This window comes from Sus scrofa, chromosome 1 (assembly GCF_054392235.1).
Source record: "Sus scrofa isolate SSC_HxYL_T2T_F1_AM1 chromosome 1, Sscrofa_HxYL_maternal_Yorkshire_Landrace_v2.0, whole genome shotgun sequence".
NCBI classification, from domain to species: domain Eukaryota; kingdom Metazoa; phylum Chordata; class Mammalia; order Artiodactyla; family Suidae; genus Sus; species Sus scrofa.
Window position 1 is genome coordinate 256,921,037 of NC_139383.1, and position 20,662 is coordinate 256,941,698.

Here is a 20,662-nt window from a genome sequence, read left to right on the forward strand (position 1 = left end):
CTGTCATCACTGTTTAAATCATGATTGAATCTGAAACATGAAAGGGCATGCAATGTCGTTATTTTTCTTATTCTATTCAGTTGGATAGATAATTAAGGGGGGGAAATGTTAGGCAATAATAATAGTGTTAATATCAATCTCTCACTACTTTTAGGGCTACACTCCAGATGTCACCATTTTGAATTATGTTACCAAATAAAAATTTTTTTTGCTTGTAAGGGTTGCACACAAGGCATATGGAAGTTCCCAGGCTAGGGGTAGAATCAGAGCTGTAGCTGCCAGCCTATGCCACAGCCACAGCCACGCCAGATGCAAGCCATGTCTGCAATCAACACGACAGCTCACGGCAACACCGGATCCTTATCCCACCGAGCAAGGCCAGGGACAGAACCTGTGTCCTCATGGATACTAGTCACTTTCATTTCCACTGAGCCACATCAGGAACTCCCCAAATAATTTTTTAAAGAGGTAATCTTTATTATCTAAGTTATATATTCTCATAACTATATTACTAAGAGATTTTAATTTTTACCAAGAATGAGTATTGCATTTTATCAAATGCTTTTTAGAATCTTGTTAGATGACAATGTGTCCGGTTTTGTTTTGTTTTTTTTTTTGTTTTGTTTTTGGTCCATTTGTTTAATAGATTACATTGAGAGATTTCCAAATATTAATTTGGAATTTCATGAGTTCATGAAATAAGATATATTACTTTAGTATATGGTTTGGATATACTTTATTTATGATTCTTACATATATATGCATAAGTAGTATTGACCCAAGAGTTTCATTCTATCCTTGACAATGTAGAATAACAGACTACTTTAGTTTCATAAAATGTTTTTGAAAATATTATCTTTTTTTTTCATATTGTAACCTGTTACAAGCACAGAAATTGTTTCTTAAAAGTATAAAATAACTCATAAGCATTCTGCATTCAGCGACCATTTTGAAAAACAAATCTTCACAGTGGGATCCCTATTATCTACCAGAGTATACATGGCATAGTTTGAGTTGCGTAAATGAATACATGGAGGATTCTGCAAGAGATCTAAGTATTGTGACACCTAGTAAGATCTAAGATCACAGTGCTGTGACGGTGCAAAGAAGAGGCACCCTCTTCACAACAGGAGGTGAGAAAGTTCTCCTAGAAAGGTAATATCTAAGTGAGGAGGGATGCTTGTAGCTTAAGAAAGCTAAGCTACCCTCTATACACTCTGTACAAAAGCATAAAGAAGAAAGAGGGCAACAGAATATCAAAATTGAAAGAAACTTGGTGTGACCACAGCAGAACATTTGGCGTGACAAAAGAGCCTCCAGAAGTTCTACACTAGTGGGATCTGGGGGTAACAATGTGATTGGATGAGAAGCTACAGGACTTGAAATCGTGTTGTAGGACAAGCACATATTTCACATAGCTGTTTCTCTTTTAGAATGTCTCGTAGGGTTGCTGATGACGACTGGGGTGAACAAAACCTCTCTTGACAGCATCACAGGAGAAGAAATGGTGTCAGTGAGAGAAAAGGTAACTGAAGAGGTTCAGATAAGCATGAAACATGGGTTTATTCAGTGTTTTTGGTGAAATCACTCTTTCCATTTTCACTTGCTTTGACATAAATTCTGAAAAATGGCCTCCGTCACCTGGGACCATTTTTAAACAGAAAGAGTCATTCTTTCTTCATATTTTTATGTATATGTAAATATACATTTCATGTTACTGTATTACAAAAAGTCAATATAATTATATATCGTGTGTGTGTCTATCATGTTGGAACCACTGTTTTTAGTACCTAACAGATTTTATCAAATTTAATTCTAATGACAACTTGACAAATAGTTATTGCTTTTTCCTAGTTTGCCACGAATCATGTGAGACTCAGAAAAATTGTGCAATTTATCAAAGTTATACCCAGGTTGGATGATATAGTGTTAGATTTATATAATCTTTTAAATAGAAGCCATCTTCATCAAAAAATGGCTTTAATTTAAAATTTTCCATTAATAAAGACATCCCTATATACATATCTATATTTAAAAACAGTTTGTTCTAAATCTTATTTGGCACTTCCCAGTAGAACTCTTGGAGTATTAGTGGCTGCTGTGTGGTCCTAACATGTTTTGGATTTCTCAAAGCCTCACTTCCATCCTCAAGAAAATTAGCATCATATCTCTGCTCTTTCTGATTCCTAGGAATGTGCCAAGAATCAAGCACAATACTGGAAGTTAAAGTGTGTTGAAAATATACATTATAAATTTAAACTTCCCTGAATCATGTCCTTTTCTAAACCCTGAAGGTTACACTGACACTCAGAGATGAGGAATTACTCAGCTGTGACCGAGTTCTTTCTGGTGGGACTCTCCCAGTACCCAGAGCTCCAGTTTTGTCTGTTCGTGCTCTGCCTCATCATGTACATGATAATTCTCCTGGGAAATAGCCTCCTCATTATCATCAGCATCCTAGATTCTTGCCTCCACACCCCCATGTACTTCTTCCTTGGGAACCTCTCATTCTTGGACATCTGTTACACATCATCCTCCATTCCTCCAATGCTCATCATATTTAGGTCTGGGAGAAAATCCATCTCCTTTGTTGGCTGTGCTCTGCAGATGGTTGTCTCCCTGGGGTTGGGCTCCACTGAGTGTGTGCTCCTGGCTGTGATGGCCTATGACCGCTATGTGGCCATCTGCAACCCCCTGAGGTACCCCATCATCATGAACAGGGTGCTGTATGTGCACATGGCTGCATGGTCCTGGATCATAGGCTGTCTGACTTCTCTATTACAAACAGTCCTGACAATGGTGTTGCCTTTCTGTGGGAATAACATCATTGATCATATTACTTGTGAGATCCTGGCCCTTCTTAAACTCACCTGCTCAGATATCACCGTCAGTGTGATTGTCATGACAGTAACAAATATTGTTTTATTGGTGATTCCTCTGCTGTTGATTTTCATCTCCTATGTTTTCATACTCTCTTCCATCCTGAGAATTAATTCTACTGAAGGGAGAAAAAAAGCCTTTTCTACCTGTTCGGCCCACCTGACTGTGGTCATCTTATTCTATGGGTCAGCCCTTTTTATGTACATGAAGCCCAAGTCAAAGGGCACAAACGCTTCTGATGAGATCATTGGGCTTTCTTACGGAGTGGTAACCCCGATGTTGAACCCCATCATCTACAGCCTGAGGAATAAGGAGGTGAAAGAAGCTGGGAAAAAAGTCCTGACACGATACTTGCCTTTATTAAAAACATGAAAGGATTTGAGGCATATGATGTCCTAAAAGGGGGAATAATTTTGTCTTTTATATTCAAAGATCATGGTGTAAAATCTACCATTATGGCAGCTTGTGTGTTTATAAAGCCAAATACGAGGCCCTCAACCTTTTCAACAAAAAATGGAAAAATGGGCATGCAAATCTTTGAAATAGTGCCCAATCTTCTGGGTTTCCAGCTCTAGCAGGTCTGCTAATTTCTCCCATGAAAATCATGATGCTGTTCAACAAGATAAATTAATTTGTCTCTGTCTCTGTCTCTCTCCCTCTTCTCTTCTCCCCTTTCCTCTCTCCTCTACATGGTTCCTTTCTCCTTTCTTCTCTCCTTTTAAGACAGAATACTCACTCAGGTAGTTAGTGTAGGAGCATGGGCTGTGATTTATTCTTTTAATATGAATATTGATTAACCTTTGTGGCTTAAGGGCTCCTGGGAGTAACACCTCCACAGGCCTTGTTTTATTATAGGAAGTTTGCGTTCCCCACAGACTTTGTTTACTATAGGAAATGTGAATCTCTAGCACACTCCTCAACTGATAAAAAAGGAATGAGAGGAATGGTGACTTAATCTAAGGAAAGAAAAGGACAAAGAAACCATAAAATTTACAGGACATTTCCAACCCTAAAACCCCTATTGGACAAGGACTGATAGAAGTAATTGAGCAAGGCCAATGGGAGAAAACCACATCTTTCTGGATCCCACATTGGTACCATCCCCCTCTTTAAGGAACAAAAACTCCTAAAGGACAAAAGAAAAAGGGGGCCTCTTCTCCCTCCTCCCAGCTGTCCCGGGAGCTATTTGCTTTTCTTTAATAAAGACTTTGCTTGCTTGCTGCCTATGTGTTCACGGAGTTCATTCTTCAACTGCCGTGAACAAGAACCCAGATTCTGGTATCATCTTTCCGGTATCACTTTGTCTTTTCTTGGTCTCTTTGAAGTGAATTATCTATCACTTTTGTTAAGCAATATCCCTGCAAAATATTGCTACATAATTTGCAGATCTGCACAGTATGTATAAAAATAATGTATGCTTTCTTTTGAGGAATCAACAGTTCCACACTCTCAGTTCATGTTGAACATGGTGGGACTGACCCAACCCTCTGGAAATATGGGGTGCAAATTGGAGTCTGGCACTTTCCATCAGCCTCTGAATGGATTAAATCATGGGTCAACTGCAGCTGCAGACCCACAACAAACCCTGAGCAGAGATCAGGGTGGAGATCAGGAGTGAGGAACTCTGTGCTCTGGGAAAACTGGCAAAACAGGTCATTAGATAGATATTTTTAGATTTTATGAACCCAATTCTTGCATCTCCTTGTATCTAGGGAAACACTAAAATCCTTCATGGTGATGTCTGCTCCTCGTGACTAGCAGTAACCTTCACAAGACCAGCAGCAAACTTCTTTGAAATGTGTCCATGGCTACATGTACCTCCCCCTTCACCTTTATCACATATACACTGATATCATTTACCTGTGCCTCTTTGGGATGGTATTTCAGAGCTACCATTTAAAAAAAAAAAAAAAGTAGTATTTCAAAACTACTGCTGCCCTGGCTATTTTTTTAAAAAACAAAAGATGTCACAGTCATCAATGAGTGGAGCCACCTCAAAGGGTAGGCCACTGAGCCCTGAAGGAACTCAGGAAGGAAACAAAGAATACCTGCCATCTAGCAGCCATCAGACTGCAGCCACTCCTAACTGCAAGCTCTAAGGAAACTGAGGTGAAAATCCAGGATACTGGCCCCAGATAGCTGAGGTGCATGTCAGAGGAATGATTTCAGCGAGCCTAGACCTTTGCATCTTCCCATAGAAAAGCACTAAATTCCTAAAGATATCTGGTTTTCTGTTATTAGCAGTAATTTTTTGTTCCTACTACCTGTCCTTTGTTGCAAAAACTCCTCTATATATATCCTAAAACCCCTCCCCCACTCCTCAGAGTGGTTTTCTTAAGTTTATTTGAGATGTTGCCTCCCAGGCTTAAGTCCTCATTTTACCCCAAATAAAACTTAACTCTCAACTTTTAGGTTGTGCATTTTTTTAAGTTGACAGGGGTAAGCACGGAAACAACCTTGCCAATAATTAATTAATTTTTGAAAGACTTTTTTTCCTCTAGACATAATGATCAGTATAGCATAGCAAGTAACCTGAGTAAAGGCAATTAGACTCAATTCCAGAAGTGCTTCCAGAAGTGTCAGAAAAAAAGGTACTCTCTCTGCAATGATCTTTAAACTAGAAGAGCCTAAACCAAGAGCTCCTGCTGGTCATCTCTGCCAATATCTGGGAGAGTCTAATTAAGGAGAGGAGAATGGAGATAGAGAATATATCTGATGATGTCATCTTAACACTTGAATCCAGCTATGGCTAAAATCAGACTCAACTGTGCACATTGTATTTAAGACTCAAATTAGTATTTTATGCAAAGATAACTTTAGTTAGATTTTACCACTTACAACCATATCCTAATTAATATATCCCCTTATCTTGTGTCTCCCTCCACCTTCTTATATTTTTGAGGCCAAATATATATATGGTATGTTATCTAAGTGGTACCAAGTTCTCTGACCTTTAGTTCTTTTTGGAGCATTTATATTTTTCTAATTTTTTGTTCTCATATTTTGCACCAAACTGATGTTCTGTATTTTTTAACCATTTCCTGTGCTTTAATAAATATATTGATTCTTCAGATCACTTCAGTTTGCTTTTTTGTAAAATATTTTTAATTTTTAATAGACACTGTCATTTGAAAGAATAGAGCCGGTATGACCCCTTACACATTAATTCACTTCACTAGCAATAAGTCTGGTTAAGACAAAGTTTTATCTTACATAGCACTGACTTCCCTTGGGTTAAAAGTCATAAACGTGGGCAATGAAACCCATAATTTTTCCTTCTTATAAGTTGAATATGCCTGCTTTTTTTACATTAACTAATGCTTGTTTACTGCTCTTCCCTATACGAAGCTTACAATAGACCCTAGAGATAAGTGAGAGAGATATTAGCAACATCAAACATTTCTTTTTCTCTTGAATTAGGACTTGACAAGGTAATTCTTTTTTAGCCTCAATCTGAAATTTACAGGATACATATTATTTTAAAAAGTTATTAAATATTTTAATGTGAGTTGTGTATACTTCCATCAAATCTAGTTGAAAGAATTTATATATAGTTTATGGAGAAATAATGAAAAGGAGAAAATACTATCACTTATTATATGACCTTTTGTTCTATTTCATCTAATTTCTAAACATATGTCAATTGTCTCTTCTTGAAAGTATATTTGCTCTCAAATTTCTTCTGAGACAGTCATTGAAAAAAGATTTTATTCCTGTACCTGATATGCACTTTTCCCTCTCAAAAAGTAGCCTGTCTCATCAATCCATTTATCTATTTCCAATTAGATGTCTCCATCTCTAATCTTACTGGGGTTTATTTTGAAATTGTATTTCTCTCTCAATTAAAAACTTGTTTCTTATAGTGTTGAGATATTTGATTCAACATTTAAAAGAAAATGTCCTTACATAGAGTTTAAACTTTGTAACATATATATAGGGGATATCAGAATCAAAGGTCAGGTTTCTTTCCAAGACAATTTGGGAAAACTAAATATCTACATACACAAGAATAAAATTGGATGCTTATCTCATCCCATATAAAAAAATTTAACTCAAAATGGATTGAAGATTTAAACAATACCTGAAATCATAAAACTCCTAGGAGAAAACAGGGAAAAAATCTTCTGAACATTGGCCTTGCCAATGATTTTTTGGTTATAACACCAAAAGCACAGGCAACCAAAGCAAAAATAGACAAGGGGGATTACAACAAACTAAAAATCTAGTGCACTGCAAAGGAAACCACAAAATGAAAAGGCAGCCTGTGGAATGGGAGAAAATATTTGCAAGCCACATACCTGATAAAGGATTAATTATAACTCAATAGCAAAAAATAATATAACCCAATTTAAACTGGGCAAAGGAACTGAATAGACATTTCTCCAAAGAAAACATACAAAAAGCCAGTAGATAAAAAGAGTGCTCAAAATCACTGATCATCAGGGAAATGCAATTCAAAGCTATAATATATTACCTCACACCTGTTGTGATGACTATTATCAGCAAAAAAAGAAAGAAAAGAAAAGAAAAAATAACCTGTTGGCAAGGATGTGGAAAAAAGGGAAACCCTGGTATGTTGTTGTTGGTTATATAAATTAGTACATCCGCTATGAAAAAAAGTGTGGAGGTTCCTCAAAATACTAATAATAGAACTACCATATGATCCAGCAATCTCATATCTGGGCATATACCCAAAGGAATTGAAATCAGGATCTCAGATATCTATACTCCCATGTTCACTGCAGCAATTTCACAATAGCTAAGACTGAGCACCAATCTAAATGCCCATTGGTGGAGAAATAAAATGTGGTGGTATAAATTAAATGTAATATTATTCAGCCTTAAGAAAGAAAGAAATCGTGCCATTTGCAACAATATGGATTAACCTTGAGAACATTATGCTAAGTGAAATAAACCAGTCACAGAAGGACAAATATTAAATGATACCATGTATGTGATGCATCTAGAATAGTCCATACAAGCAGAGAGTGGAATGATAGTTGCCAGGAATTGGAAGAAAGGAAAAACATGAGAAATTAATCTAAGGGTACAGAGTTTTGGTTATATAAGTCCTAGAGATATACTGACCATAATGCCAGTAGTTAATAATACTGTACCCTATACTTTAAATTTTTCTAAGGATAGAACTTATAGTAAGAGTTCTTATCATAAAATAACAATAATAATAAATAAGAGGGTAGGAGGAAATTTTTGGAAGTAATCGATACATTTGTAACACAGATTGTGATGATGATTATATTGTCGTATATGTTATCTCCAAATTCATCAAATTGTATACATTAATTATGTACAGCTGTTTATATGTCTTTTAAGAAGTAGGAAAACACAGGAAAAAGTTTACTTTAAAAAAATAAAGAGTACATACTCAGGTTTTAATACAGGTCAAACTAGCCAATAGTATTAAAAAAATCAGAAAAGTAGTTCTTTTGGAAGAGTTGGGGCAGGGAAAGACTGGGAAGAGGCATAAGGGAACTCTTCTTTTTTTATTTTATTATTATTAAAGTACAGTTGATTTACAATGTTTCATCAAGTTCTGCGGTACAACAAAGTGACCCAATCACACACATTTCCTTGTGCTATACAGCAGGATCCCATTGCCCATCCATTCTAAATACAACAGTTTGCATCCCCCAAACCCCCAAAATGCCCATCCATCCCTTTTCCGCCTGGGAATCCTTTCTTGGCCATGATCTGTTCTGTTTTTTTGGTTGCCTGTTTGTTTCTTATTTTTAGATAGGATCATCTGTTCCATATTTTAGATTCCACAAATAAGTGATATCATATGGTATTTGTCTTTTTCTTTCTGGCTTACTTCACTTAGTATGGGAGTCCCTAGACTCATCCATGTTGCTGCAGATGGCATTAGTTTGTCTTTTTTACGGCTGAGGAATATTCCATTGTGTATATGTACATATCTTCTCAATCCATTCATCTGTTTATGGATGTTTAGGCTGTTTCCATGTCTTGGCTATTGTGACTAGTACTGCTATGAATATAGGGGTGCATGTATCCTTTTCAATGAAAGTTTTTTCCAGGTATATGCCCAGGAGTGGGATTGCTGGATCATATGGTAGCTTTATATTTAGTTTCCTGAGGTACTTCTATACTGCTTTACATGGTGGTTGTACCAACTTACATTCCCACCAACAGCATTTGTTATTTGCTGACTTGTTACGATGACCATTCTGACTATTGTGAGGTTGTAACTACAATGTTTTGATTTGTATTTCTCTAATAATTAGTGATATTCAGCATTTTTTCATATGCCTGTTGGCCATCCACATAGCTTCTTTGAAGAAATGTCTATTTAGCTCTTCTGTATATTTTTCAATTGGGTTGTTTTGTTGTTGCTGTTGAGTTGCATGAGCTGTTTGCATATTTTGGAGATTAGGCCCTCATCTGTTGCATCGTTGGCAAAAATTTTCTACCATTCTGTGAGTTGTCTTTTCATTTTTTTAATGGTCTCCTTTGCTGTGCAAAAGATTTTGAGTTGGATTAGGTCCCATTGGTTTATTTGCATCTTTATTGTCATTATTCTAGGAGGTGGATCAAAGAAGATATTGCTGTGATTTATGCCGAAGAGCATTCTGCCTATGTTTTCCTCTAAGAACATTATAGTATCTGGCCTTATATTTAGGTCTTTAATTCATTTTGAGTTTATTTTTTTATATATTGTTAGATAGTTGTTCTAATTTCATTCTTTTACATGTAGCTTTCCAGTTTATTAAAAAGGCTATCTTTCTTCCACCATATGTTCTGTCCTCTTTTGTCATGGATTAGTTGTCCATAGGTACTTGGGTTTATATCTGGGCTTTCTATCCCATTTCATTGGTCTGTATTTCTGTTTTTGTGCCAGTACCATATTGTTTTGATGACTGTAGCTTTGTAGTATTGTCTCAAGTCAGGAAGCTTGATTCCTCCATTTCATTTTTCAATATTACTTTGGCTATTTGGGGTCTCTTGTGTTTCCATACAAATTTTGAAATATTCTATGCTAGTTCTGTGAAGAATGTCTCCATCACCAAAAATGATATCAAAACTAGCAGACATGAGAAGAGAATGCAAATGCAGAACATCGAAAATGCATTTGAAAATAAGAGAACCACAAACCAAAATAATAACTACAATAGACACACACATAAAAAAGAAAAGCAGAGGTTCCCATCATGGCTCAGCAGTTAACAAACCCAACTAGCACACATGAGTAAGTGAGTTTGATCCCTGGCCTCGCTTGATGGGTTAAGGATTCAGCATTGCTGTGAGCTGTGGTGTAGGTTGCCAATGCAGCTCGGATCCAGCATTGCTGTGGCTGCAGTGTAGGCCAGCAGCTGCAGCTCCAATTGGACCTCTAGCCTGGGAACCTCCATATGCCATGGGTGTGGCCATAAAAAGACAAAAAAGAAAAGAAAAGAAAAGAAAAGAAACCCAAACACGACACTAAAGATGGTCAGCAAACCACAAGAGAAGACAACAAAAGAAGGTAAGGGGGAAAAAAAAAAAAAAGACCCAAAATAAATATTCAAAGCAATTAACAAAATGGCAATAAATACATACTTATCCATAATTACACTGAATGTAAATGGATTAAATGCTCCAAAGGGCACATATTGGCTGAATGGATATAAAAACAAAACCCATATATATGCTGTTTACAGGAGATATGTACTTTTAAATTAAGGAAAGTGTCATGATAAAGTTAGTGTCTAATAAGGAACCATGGAAAATAGACAAGAATGTCTTGGTGCTACTTCTATGATAATATTTATTGTTATTTAGAAATAATGATGGAAAATCCCATTAAATTTTAATATTATCAGTGGAACAAGATAGAAATCCCAGAATTAACCCACACACCTACAGTCAACTAATCTATGACAAAGGAGGCAAGAATATACAATGAAGAAAGGACAGCCTGTTTAATAAGTGGTGCTGGGAAAACCAGACAGCCACATGTAAAAGAATGAAATTAGAACACTTCCTAACACCATACACAAAAATAAACTTAAAATGGAACAAAGACCTAAATATAAGACTGGATACTATAAAACTCTTAGAGGAAAACATCGGGCAAACACTCTCCCACATAAACCACAGCAACACCTTCTCAAATCCACCTCCTAGAGTAATGACAATAAAAACAAAAATAAACAAATGGGACTTAATTAAACTTAAAAGTTTCTGCACAGCAAGTGAAACCCTAAGCAAAATGAAAAGACAACACACAGAATGGGAGAAAATCTTTGCAAGTGAATCAACTGACAAGGGATTAATCTCCAAAATTTAGAAATACCTTCTGCAGCTCAACACCAAAAAAAAAACAAATAACCCATCAAAAAATGGGCAGAAGATCTAAACAGACAATTCTCCAAAAAAGACATACAGATGGCCAAAAAACACATGAAAAATGTTCAACAGCACTAATTATTAAAGAAATGCACATCAAAACCTCTATGAGGTGCCAACCTACACTGGCCAGAATGGCCACATCAAAAAGCCTACAAACAATAAATGCTAGAGAGGGTGTGGAGAAAAGGGAATCCTATTATGCTATTGGTAGGAAGGTAAATTGGTGCAACCACTGTGGAAAACAGTATGGAGATTCCTCAGAAAACTCCATTTGATCCAGCAATCCCACTCCTGGGCACCTATCCAGAGAAAACCATATCTCGAAAAGATACGTGTACTCCAATGTTCATTGCAGCACTATATACAACAGCCAAGACATGGAAACAACCTAAATGGCCATCAACAGAGGAGTGGATAAAGAAGATGTGGTACACGGAATACCACAATACACAATAGAATATTACTCAGCCATTAAAAGGAAATAAATAATGGCATTTGCAGCAACATGGATGGACCTAGAATGATCATGCTAAGTGAAGTTAGTCAGACAGTGAGATAGCAACATCATTTGCTATCACTTACATGTGGAATCTAGGACACAATGAACTTCTTTGCAGAATAGATACTGACTCTCAGACTTTGAAAAACTATGGTTTCCAAATGAAACAGGTTGGAGGGTAGGGGGATGGACTAGGGTTTTGGGATGGAAATGGTATAAAATTGGCATGCGATGATTGTTATACAACTATAAATTTAATAAAATTAATTAAAAATAAATTTTAATATCATAAAATTCTATCTGTAGTATTTATTTTGTCAAATGTTTCAAAATAAAGACAAAAATAGAAATGTCATCAATGAGAACTGAGGCCCAAAGTCAATGGAATAATACCTTCACATTGTTCATGGAAAATAACTAAAAATCTAGAGTTCTGGAACAAACTAAACAATCTTTCAAGAGAGATAATAAAATAAAGACACTTTTAGACAAAGATGAGTTTTTTACCACATATAAGTTTCACAAAGAAACTGTACTCATATGAAAAGAAAGGAATGAAAAAACAATTATACTAAACAAAGAAATTGGTAAATATGTGAGTAAATCCAAATTGTCCCTACCTTTGCTAAAAATAAAAAACAACCAGCAGTAATTTGGAGGACTTGCATATTAGGTAAAAATGAAATTTTAAACATAAATAACAGGAAAGACAATGTGAAGAGTTAGAAATCAGAGATAATCATATTCATAAGGATTGCAGACACATTAAAAGTACTTTATATTGGAGTATACTTGATTTACAATGCATACTTTCAGATGTGATTCAGTTACACATATATCCATTCTTTGACAGGTTGTTTTCCCATATAAGTTAAAGAACTGTGGATTTTTAAAAAATTAGTATCAGAGAATCAGATGCATAAATATTCACATTAAATGTAAATAGTTAAATGCATCAGTTAGAAATTGTCAATTGACACTGTGAAGATTTACATTAACAGATTTTCTAATGAGGAAATTATTTCTTATCCTAAGGGTAAGTTCAACTGATCCAGTATATTCTATTTACAAGAAAAATTCAAATTCCTAAAAGGTGACAAAAGTTGAAAGTAACATATTGGAAAAACATAAACCACACAAATACCAGCCAAAAGAAAGCTACTGCTTTAGTTAAGTCAGGGTTAAAGGACCTTGAGGCAAAAAGCATTACCAGGGAAATTATTAGACAGAAAAAGTAGTCCTGAACTTTATGCACTTTATACCACAAATTCAGTATTGATGGAATTGCAAGAAAAAGACAAATTTACAATAAAAAGGGGAGAATTTAATGTATCTGTCTCGAATTAATAGATGAAATAATAAACACACATACAAACACATGCATATGTAACTTTTCATTAGAACACTAGAGAATTTTTTCAAACCCAAATGAAATATTTATAAAAATTAATGCAATGTTAGAAAAGGAAGCAGTCTCAATAACACCAAAGAATTAATATCATTCAAACTTCAACTCTGACCATACTACAAAAACATCAAAAATAAATCTTGAAAATAAAACCTCCCAAAATGACTTTTAAATCTGGAAATTTAAAAAGATACCATTAAACAATTAATAGGTTAGAAATAGATTATGAAAAATTCCCAAATATTTTAAACGATGATAATAAAATGACCACTAAACATCAAAACATTAAAGACTTAAAAGAAAACCCAAGTAAATCGTGAAGCTCTCTTTTATTTTAAAACAAAGTATATTAATTTGCCCCAATTTTTTAAAATTCAGTGAAATTCCAAACAAAATGATATTGGACTTTTTTACATTTGTCAAATTAGTCCTAAAGATCATGGAAGAGTAAAGAGCCGCATAGCCAAGATGACGCTGTGTAATAAGAAATGCATACTCCCCGAACCAGATATCAAGACTGATCATGAAGCAAGAGCACACTTCAGATAGTGTGGTACTGGTGCAGGTAAAGACAAAGACATCAAAGGGAAAGAGCAGCATGTAGAAATACCATGGACATATACAGAAGTTTATTCATAGCCTAAGTGAACTAGTATTTGTTATAAAACAGTGTTACTAATCAAAAGTAAATAGATGAACTATTTAATAAATGGTGCCTGGGAATTAGACAAGTTGTATTGAAAAGAGATTAAACTTGACCCCATATTGTGCCTCAAATAAGCTAGAGATAAATAAAATATCTAAGTGCAAAGAAAGAAACCCATGCACACAACTATAAAACATCTAGAGAAAAATGAACACGTGCTATAAAAGATTATTCATTTTTTTGGAGTTTCCGTCATACCTCAGCGGAAACAAATCTGACTAGGAACCTTGAGGTTGCAGGTTCGATCCCTGGCCTTGCTCAGTGGGGTAAGGGTCCAGCATTGCCATGAGCTGCAGTATAGGTCACAGATATGGCTCAGATCTGGCATTGCTGTGGCTGTAGTATAGGTCAGCAGCTATAGCTCTAATTCAACCTCTAGCTGGGAACCTCCATATGCTGTGAGTATGGCCCTAAAAAGCAAATTAAAAAAAAAAAAAGATTATTCCTTTTTTTAAAGTATGTGTTTCATCCCTTTATTTCATGATATAATTATTGTAGATGAGCTAGCCACCTACCTAAAGCGAATGTACTCACTAAAGCCTACACAATTATGGAGATGCTGGACGAACATACATGCAGAAGCAATTAAAATACCAAAACCTGGCTTTTACTCACTAGAAATAGTAATACTAAGGGAAGCTCTATTTTCAGTGCTCCAACTTTGTCATTACCTTCAAAAAGTCAGAAAAAAGTAGAAAGCTGCCAAGAATCCAATAGCAAACTGTTTCATTTCCTCTTGTTACATGAGTTTCCTCCCACCCCTCTTTACTAGGTAAAAATATTATGGCATTTACTAACATCACTTAATAATGTGAGAAAATACACACAAAATATTGTTAATTTTAAACATCAGATTATAAAGCAGGAAATGCAATGTGCCCTCAAATTTTCATTATCTGTAGTATATGCATAAAAATAAAAGTTATATCTGAAATTGTAGAAGACTTTCATTTTCTCCACCAGGCTCTTCTGATCTCCCAAATTTCCTATGAGTATATATTATTTCCATAATCAAGGGAAAAGTAATTCAAAAAAGAAAGAAAAATTGCTGTTTAATAATAAGTAAAGTACAATTTAGGTTTTTGAGACATTAACATACCTAAAAGTTACTATTTTCAGCAAAATTTAAAGATTTAACTTTGGGAGTTCTCACTGTGGTGCAGTGGGTTAAGAATCTGACTGCAGGGACTTGGGTCCCTGTTGAGGCACAGGTTTGATCCCCAGTCCCACACAGTGGGTTAAAGGATCCAGCATTCCTATAGCTGCGGCTTAGGTCGCAGCTGCAGCTTGGATTTAATTCCTAGCCTGGGAACTTCCATATTCTTCAGGTGTGGCTGTAAAAATATAATTTTTTGAGTAAAGTTGCAACTTTAAATCACTTCTGGGATTAAATTGTCTTAGAGGAAAACAAAGGAGCATTTGCTCTGGTTGCCAGAGCCACTGGTACACCCTCTCAAAACGTTTAGGACCCAGGAGTTAAAGAGTACTTATGTGGCAGGCTGATTTATTATTGATACAAATTTCTAACATGAATTTCCATTGGAGATGAAAGCTTTATTTTTGGTTTGCCCCCCGACCCCAATCAGCTGTCATCTGGAATTGGGGGATATTTGCCTATGGATTCTAAGAGCATGATTATAGCTCAGAGAGAAATAATATTTGAACTAATTTAAGAAGAAATAGCTATAGCAACTTCTATGTAGACAGAAAATGTTGGTGAAACACTGGAAAAAAGGAATATTGAATAGAGATATTCATGCCTGCATTTAAAATGGCTTCCTTGTTTTGAAGACTATGGTCAATGGTCCAATAAAAAATATAGTCCAATAAACCATGTTACCTGTTTTAAGAGGAAAATCTGAGGATCCTATACTGATGCTTAAATGAGATAAGCCAGAGGTGAGTTGGGAGGAGTCATTTTTAGAAAGGAGAGAAGTGGGAACAAGGAATTTTGAGTGACTTGTTTTGTTTGAAAAGTTTTGAAAAAAAAAAAACAGTGGAATAAATCATGGGAAATAGGGTATGCTGGATGAAGGAAATATCTTGGATACTTATGTACATCACTTTAAATTGACTGTTTCTCTTTATCATGGAAAATGAAAAAATAGCAGCCTACAAGTCCAGATTAAGCTAATACGCACCATGTATTCCCTCTGTACCAAGATCTTTCAGGTATGTTTTGTTAATCCTCACAACAACCTCAGAGTACTGTTACCTCATTTTACATCATGCTCATGTGAAGTGTCCTACTCAAGGTTTGTGTGCAAAAACCACAGAGCTAAGACTGAACTCTAAGTCCCCTGACTCCAAACAATTGCTCTTTCAATTAAAACACAGTAGTTCTCCATAAAACCACCTCACCAGTAATAAGAATAAAGCTGTAAGAGGACAAGAGCACAGTAGGCTTCCACGCCACAGTCCTATAAATGATTAGAATATGCAAGATAGCATGTTCTAATCTCCCCAAAGCACCTATTGCTCAGACAAAGGCTTCTACAAAGTAAGTGCTTAAATTTTCAGCTGTGTTCTCAGCAACAGAGAATTCCCCTTTGTACCCACACAGCAATGTTAGTTTAAAAATTGAGAATTCTGAAGACCATGTGGAAAAAAGAGAAGATGATTTAATTTTAATTCCTTCAATATTGCTTATTATCAACTCCTTTTAGGGCTCCTAGAGGGCAATTTACTTGGACAAGCATTTAGGATCTCCTGACAGGGGTCTATTATATGGGAAAGACAAAGTGCTTATAAACAGTAGCAAAGAGTGGATGAAGCAGGATATAGAATGCAACAAATAGTGCTGAAAATTTCCACTTGAGGAAATCTTCCATGGTGAGTGTGCGTCAAAAAAGTTCCTTGGATTAATATTGGGGAATCTCAGTGTGTACATGTGCTTTACAAACCACTGCTCACTCCTGCCGGTAAACATGGGGAGAAGAGTGAATGCTTCATGACCCATATGCTCAGGCAGAGTTTGCTTTCTTTCAATAGGTGATGGCCAGTGGTAAGAACCAATAAGCACCAAGCCTTTGAAGAAAGATGAACAAAACCTGGAGATTCAAGAAACTCAAATTTGACGTCTTTGCTAAAATGGCAGAAAGTAAAAGCCTGAGGTAACAGAAGCCCCTGATGTTGCCCATGCTCCCTCCTAAGATCTCCTCTTTCCTTCTCTTGTGCGATGTTGCTGTTACTTTACAGTGTATCCTATCTCCACTGCTAAGATTGTTTATATTCTAAACGGTGGGTTATGGAATCATTTTGGAATAATTCAGCCTGTGTCTCTTTATCTGCTGATGATGGATATATATGTGAAATGGACTGGCTGAATTCAGAACACCAAATGGCATTAAATCAATCTATGTGATATAAAGCCACATAAAGTCCCACTCTAATTTCCTCTTCATTGACTGTTTTACTTCTTAATTGAGTTTTAGAGAAAATTGAGGCCAAAGTTCTGAGTTTCTTTGCCACTATTCTCTTACAAGGAAATTTTGAAAATATTATTTCTGATATTTATAATCATGAAATATAGGTTAAGAATTATGTGGAAAATATCAAGAATATAAAGAAAATTATTAATGCCCCAAATCTCATATTCCAGAGGAAGACAGTTGACATTTGGGTGTATTTTCTTTTTTGTTTGTTTTCTTTTGTTTTGTTTTGTTTTGTAGGGCTGCAAGTGATATATGGGAGTATTTTCTTTAGTGCCATATATATATGTTATAGTTATATTATATTATATTAGTAATACGAGTAAGTGAAGGAGGCTGGCAGAGCTGAAACTACAGGGTTCTGGGATAGCACATAGCAGGGACATCCTATTTGGACCAAGAAGCATGAAAATCTTCCTAGAAAAGTTCATACCTAAGTTAGGAGAAGTCCCTCCAGCTTAAGAAAACACCAGGTACAAATGAATAAAGAAGAAAGAGTGTCTGGAAGAGACTAAAAGAAATTCAGCATGGCCATTTCAGAGTACTGAGGATATCAGTAGAAGCTTCAGAAGAAAAGAGAAAATAGAGCATTAGAAAATTACCCAAAAAAAGTTGGGAAGAAAGGTAGCACTAAGTGACATATATTAAAGGAGGGCAGATTCCAGGCCTTGACTGCCAGACTCTTAACTTTTCAGATGGGTAACATCTATCCAGTTAAAACTCTGAGAGGCAGATTACTTCTTGGATCAGAAAATATTCATGTTCCATAAATTATAATCCCAAAGTTCAATCCTCTTGCCATACAATTAAAAAAAAACCTAAAGTAATTTTTTCCTTTTGAGTCAGTTAAGTAAATTTAAAAGTTATAATTTATAATATATATGAGCATATAAATACTTAATATTGTTAATGTTGTACTATATCTCTTATTATATTGTATACCACTAAACATGTATAATTTTAGACAACATGTGGGAACAACCTTACTCTTTTGGACACTTAATATTTATCTAATTTATTTCTCAAAACAAACTGCCACATACATAGTTTTCTTCCCATTTGACAAGCTGAGGTAGTAGTTGATCTAGCTGAGACTAAAAACAGTTAAGTAGCTGAAAATAGTTATACTGAAGATAAGTGGCCTGGTATAGAAATCTATACAATATTTTAAATCCACCATAAGTAGAATGCAGTTTTATTTCAAAATACTCATTAATAAATTGATTCTTATATATCCAGATTTGAAAGTAGTTTCTCCTTAGATTTTATTTAATTAGAAGCCTGGAACTTTTCCCCACAATTCTAAGTCTCAGCTACTATGTGAACCTCAGTAGTACTGATCTCATAGTGCCTATTTAATCATTGATGTAATTAAGGTAATCCCCTAACCCTTGCTAATTCCAGGGGCCATCCTAAGAACATTACCACACAACAAGTAAAAATGATTTGATAAACACATCAAAAATTCAAATTTCCCTGAGTCATGTTTTTTTCTAAACCCTGAAGGTTACACTGACACTCAGAGATGAGGAATTACTCAGCTGTGACCGAGTTCTTTCTGGTGGGACTCTCCCAGTACCCAGAGCTCCAGTTTTGTCTGTTCGTGCTCTGCCTCATCATGTACATGATAATCCTCCTGGGAAATAGCCTCCTCATTATCATCAGCATCCTGGATTCTCGCCTCCACACCCCCATGTACTTCTTCCTTGGGAACCTCTCATTCTTGGACATCTGTTACACATCATCCTCCATTCCTCCAATGCTCATCATATTTAGGTCTGAGAGAAAATCCATCTCCTTTGTTGGCTGTGCTCTGCAGATGGTTGTCTCCCTGGGGTTGGGCTCCACTGAGTGTGTGCTCCTGGCTGTGATGGCCTATGACCGCTATGTGGCCATCTGCAACCCCCTGAGGTACCCCATCATCATGAACAGGGTGCTGTATGTGCACATGGCTGCATGGTCCTGGATCATAGGCTGTCTGAACTCCTTAGTGCAAACAGTCCTGACAGTGGTGTTGCCTTTCTGTGGGAATAACATCATTGATCATCTTACCTGTGAGATCCTGGCCCTTCTTAAACTCACCTGCTCAGATATCACCGTCAATGTGATTGTCATGACAGTGGCAAGTGTTGTTTTATTGGTGATTCCTCTGCTGTTGATTTTCATCTCCTATGTTTTCATACTCTCTTCCATCCTGAGAATTAATTCTGCTGAAGGGAGAAAAAAAGCCTTTTCTACCTGTTCGGCCCACCTGACTGTGGTCATCTTATTCTATGGGTCAGCCCTTTTTATGTACATGAAGCCCAAATCAAAGGACACAAAAGCATCTGATGAGATCATTGGGCTTTCTTACGGAGTGGTAACCCCGATGTTGAACCCCATCATCTACAGCCTGAGGAATAAGGAGGTGAAAGAAGCTGGGAAAAAAGTCCTGAGCCGACACTTGCATTTATGGAAAATGTGAAAACACTTGAGGAATGTGACATCCTCAGTGTGGGGCCAGATCAGGTCATTTGCATTCTGAGATGAAGTCACAGAACCCAGTGTCAAGAAAATTTAACTGCTTATAAGTCCAAATATGGGACTCCTATTCCTTTTTGTTTCTTTGTTTGTCTTTTGTCTTTTTAGGGCTGCACCCACAGCATATGGAGGTTCCCAGGCTAGAGGTCAAATCAGAGATGTAGCTGCTGGCCTGCACTGGTCGTGGATCCGAGCCATGTCTGCAACCTACACCACAGGTCATGATAACACCAGATCATTAACCCACTGAGTGAGGCCAGGGATGGAACCCGCATCCTCATGGATACGAGTCAGGTTCATTAACCACTGAGCCACAGTGGGAACTCCTCCTATTCCTTTTAACACAGAATATTCATGTAAACCTTCTGAACACTGTCCTGTTGGTTTCTAGTTGTTTTCAGCTGAGACAAATGTGACAGTTTTCCTCAAGATAAATCTCTCCTCTCCGCTCCCTTCTTTTTCCTTTCTCTTCTCTCCTTTTTTTCTCTCTTTTCCTTATCTTCCCTTCCTTCTTGTCCTTTCCACTTCTCCATCTACTTCTTCCTCTCTCTTTTTTCTGAGGAATGTTCACATGTTCCAGTTTCTAGTTTTTGTTTTTGTGCCAGACTATTGTTCTACATTTTTCCATAATTCCTCTTCATTAATCTGTATGCCTCTATGTTGTTTAAGCTCTCAATAATACATTTTTCCCACAAATATTAGAGATAAGCAATGCAAAATTATCATAAAATATTGACTATATTCCTTGTGCTATATATTACATCCCTATGACTTATAACTAGTACTTTGTATTTCTTAATGGTTGTTGTTGCTTGTATCCCCATGTAAGTTATCAAATACCCTACTGAAGG

General features: G+C 36.2%; 2 protein-coding genes and 1 non-coding gene across 3 annotated transcripts in view; 2 read left to right on the forward strand and 1 right to left on the reverse strand.

Annotated features, from left to right (window-relative positions):
• LOC106509227 (uncharacterized) overlaps window positions 1-20,662 on the reverse strand; it is a 434,083-nt gene that overhangs the window by 370,877 nt on the left and 42,544 nt on the right. The window lies entirely within an intron of this gene.
• On the forward strand, window positions 873-3,252 carry LOC100739563 (olfactory receptor 13D1). The gene has a single exon (XM_085012307.1). It carries the CDS (start codon window positions 2,314-2,316, stop codon window positions 3,250-3,252), a length of 939 nt encoding a protein of 312 aa, XP_084868433.1. The 5' UTR covers window positions 873-2,313.
• Window positions 18,817-19,755, forward strand: LOC100739528 (olfactory receptor 13D1). Its single transcript, XM_084992882.1, has one exon. The coding sequence runs from the start codon at window positions 18,817-18,819 to the stop codon at window positions 19,753-19,755; it is 939 nt and encodes a 312-aa protein (XP_084849008.1).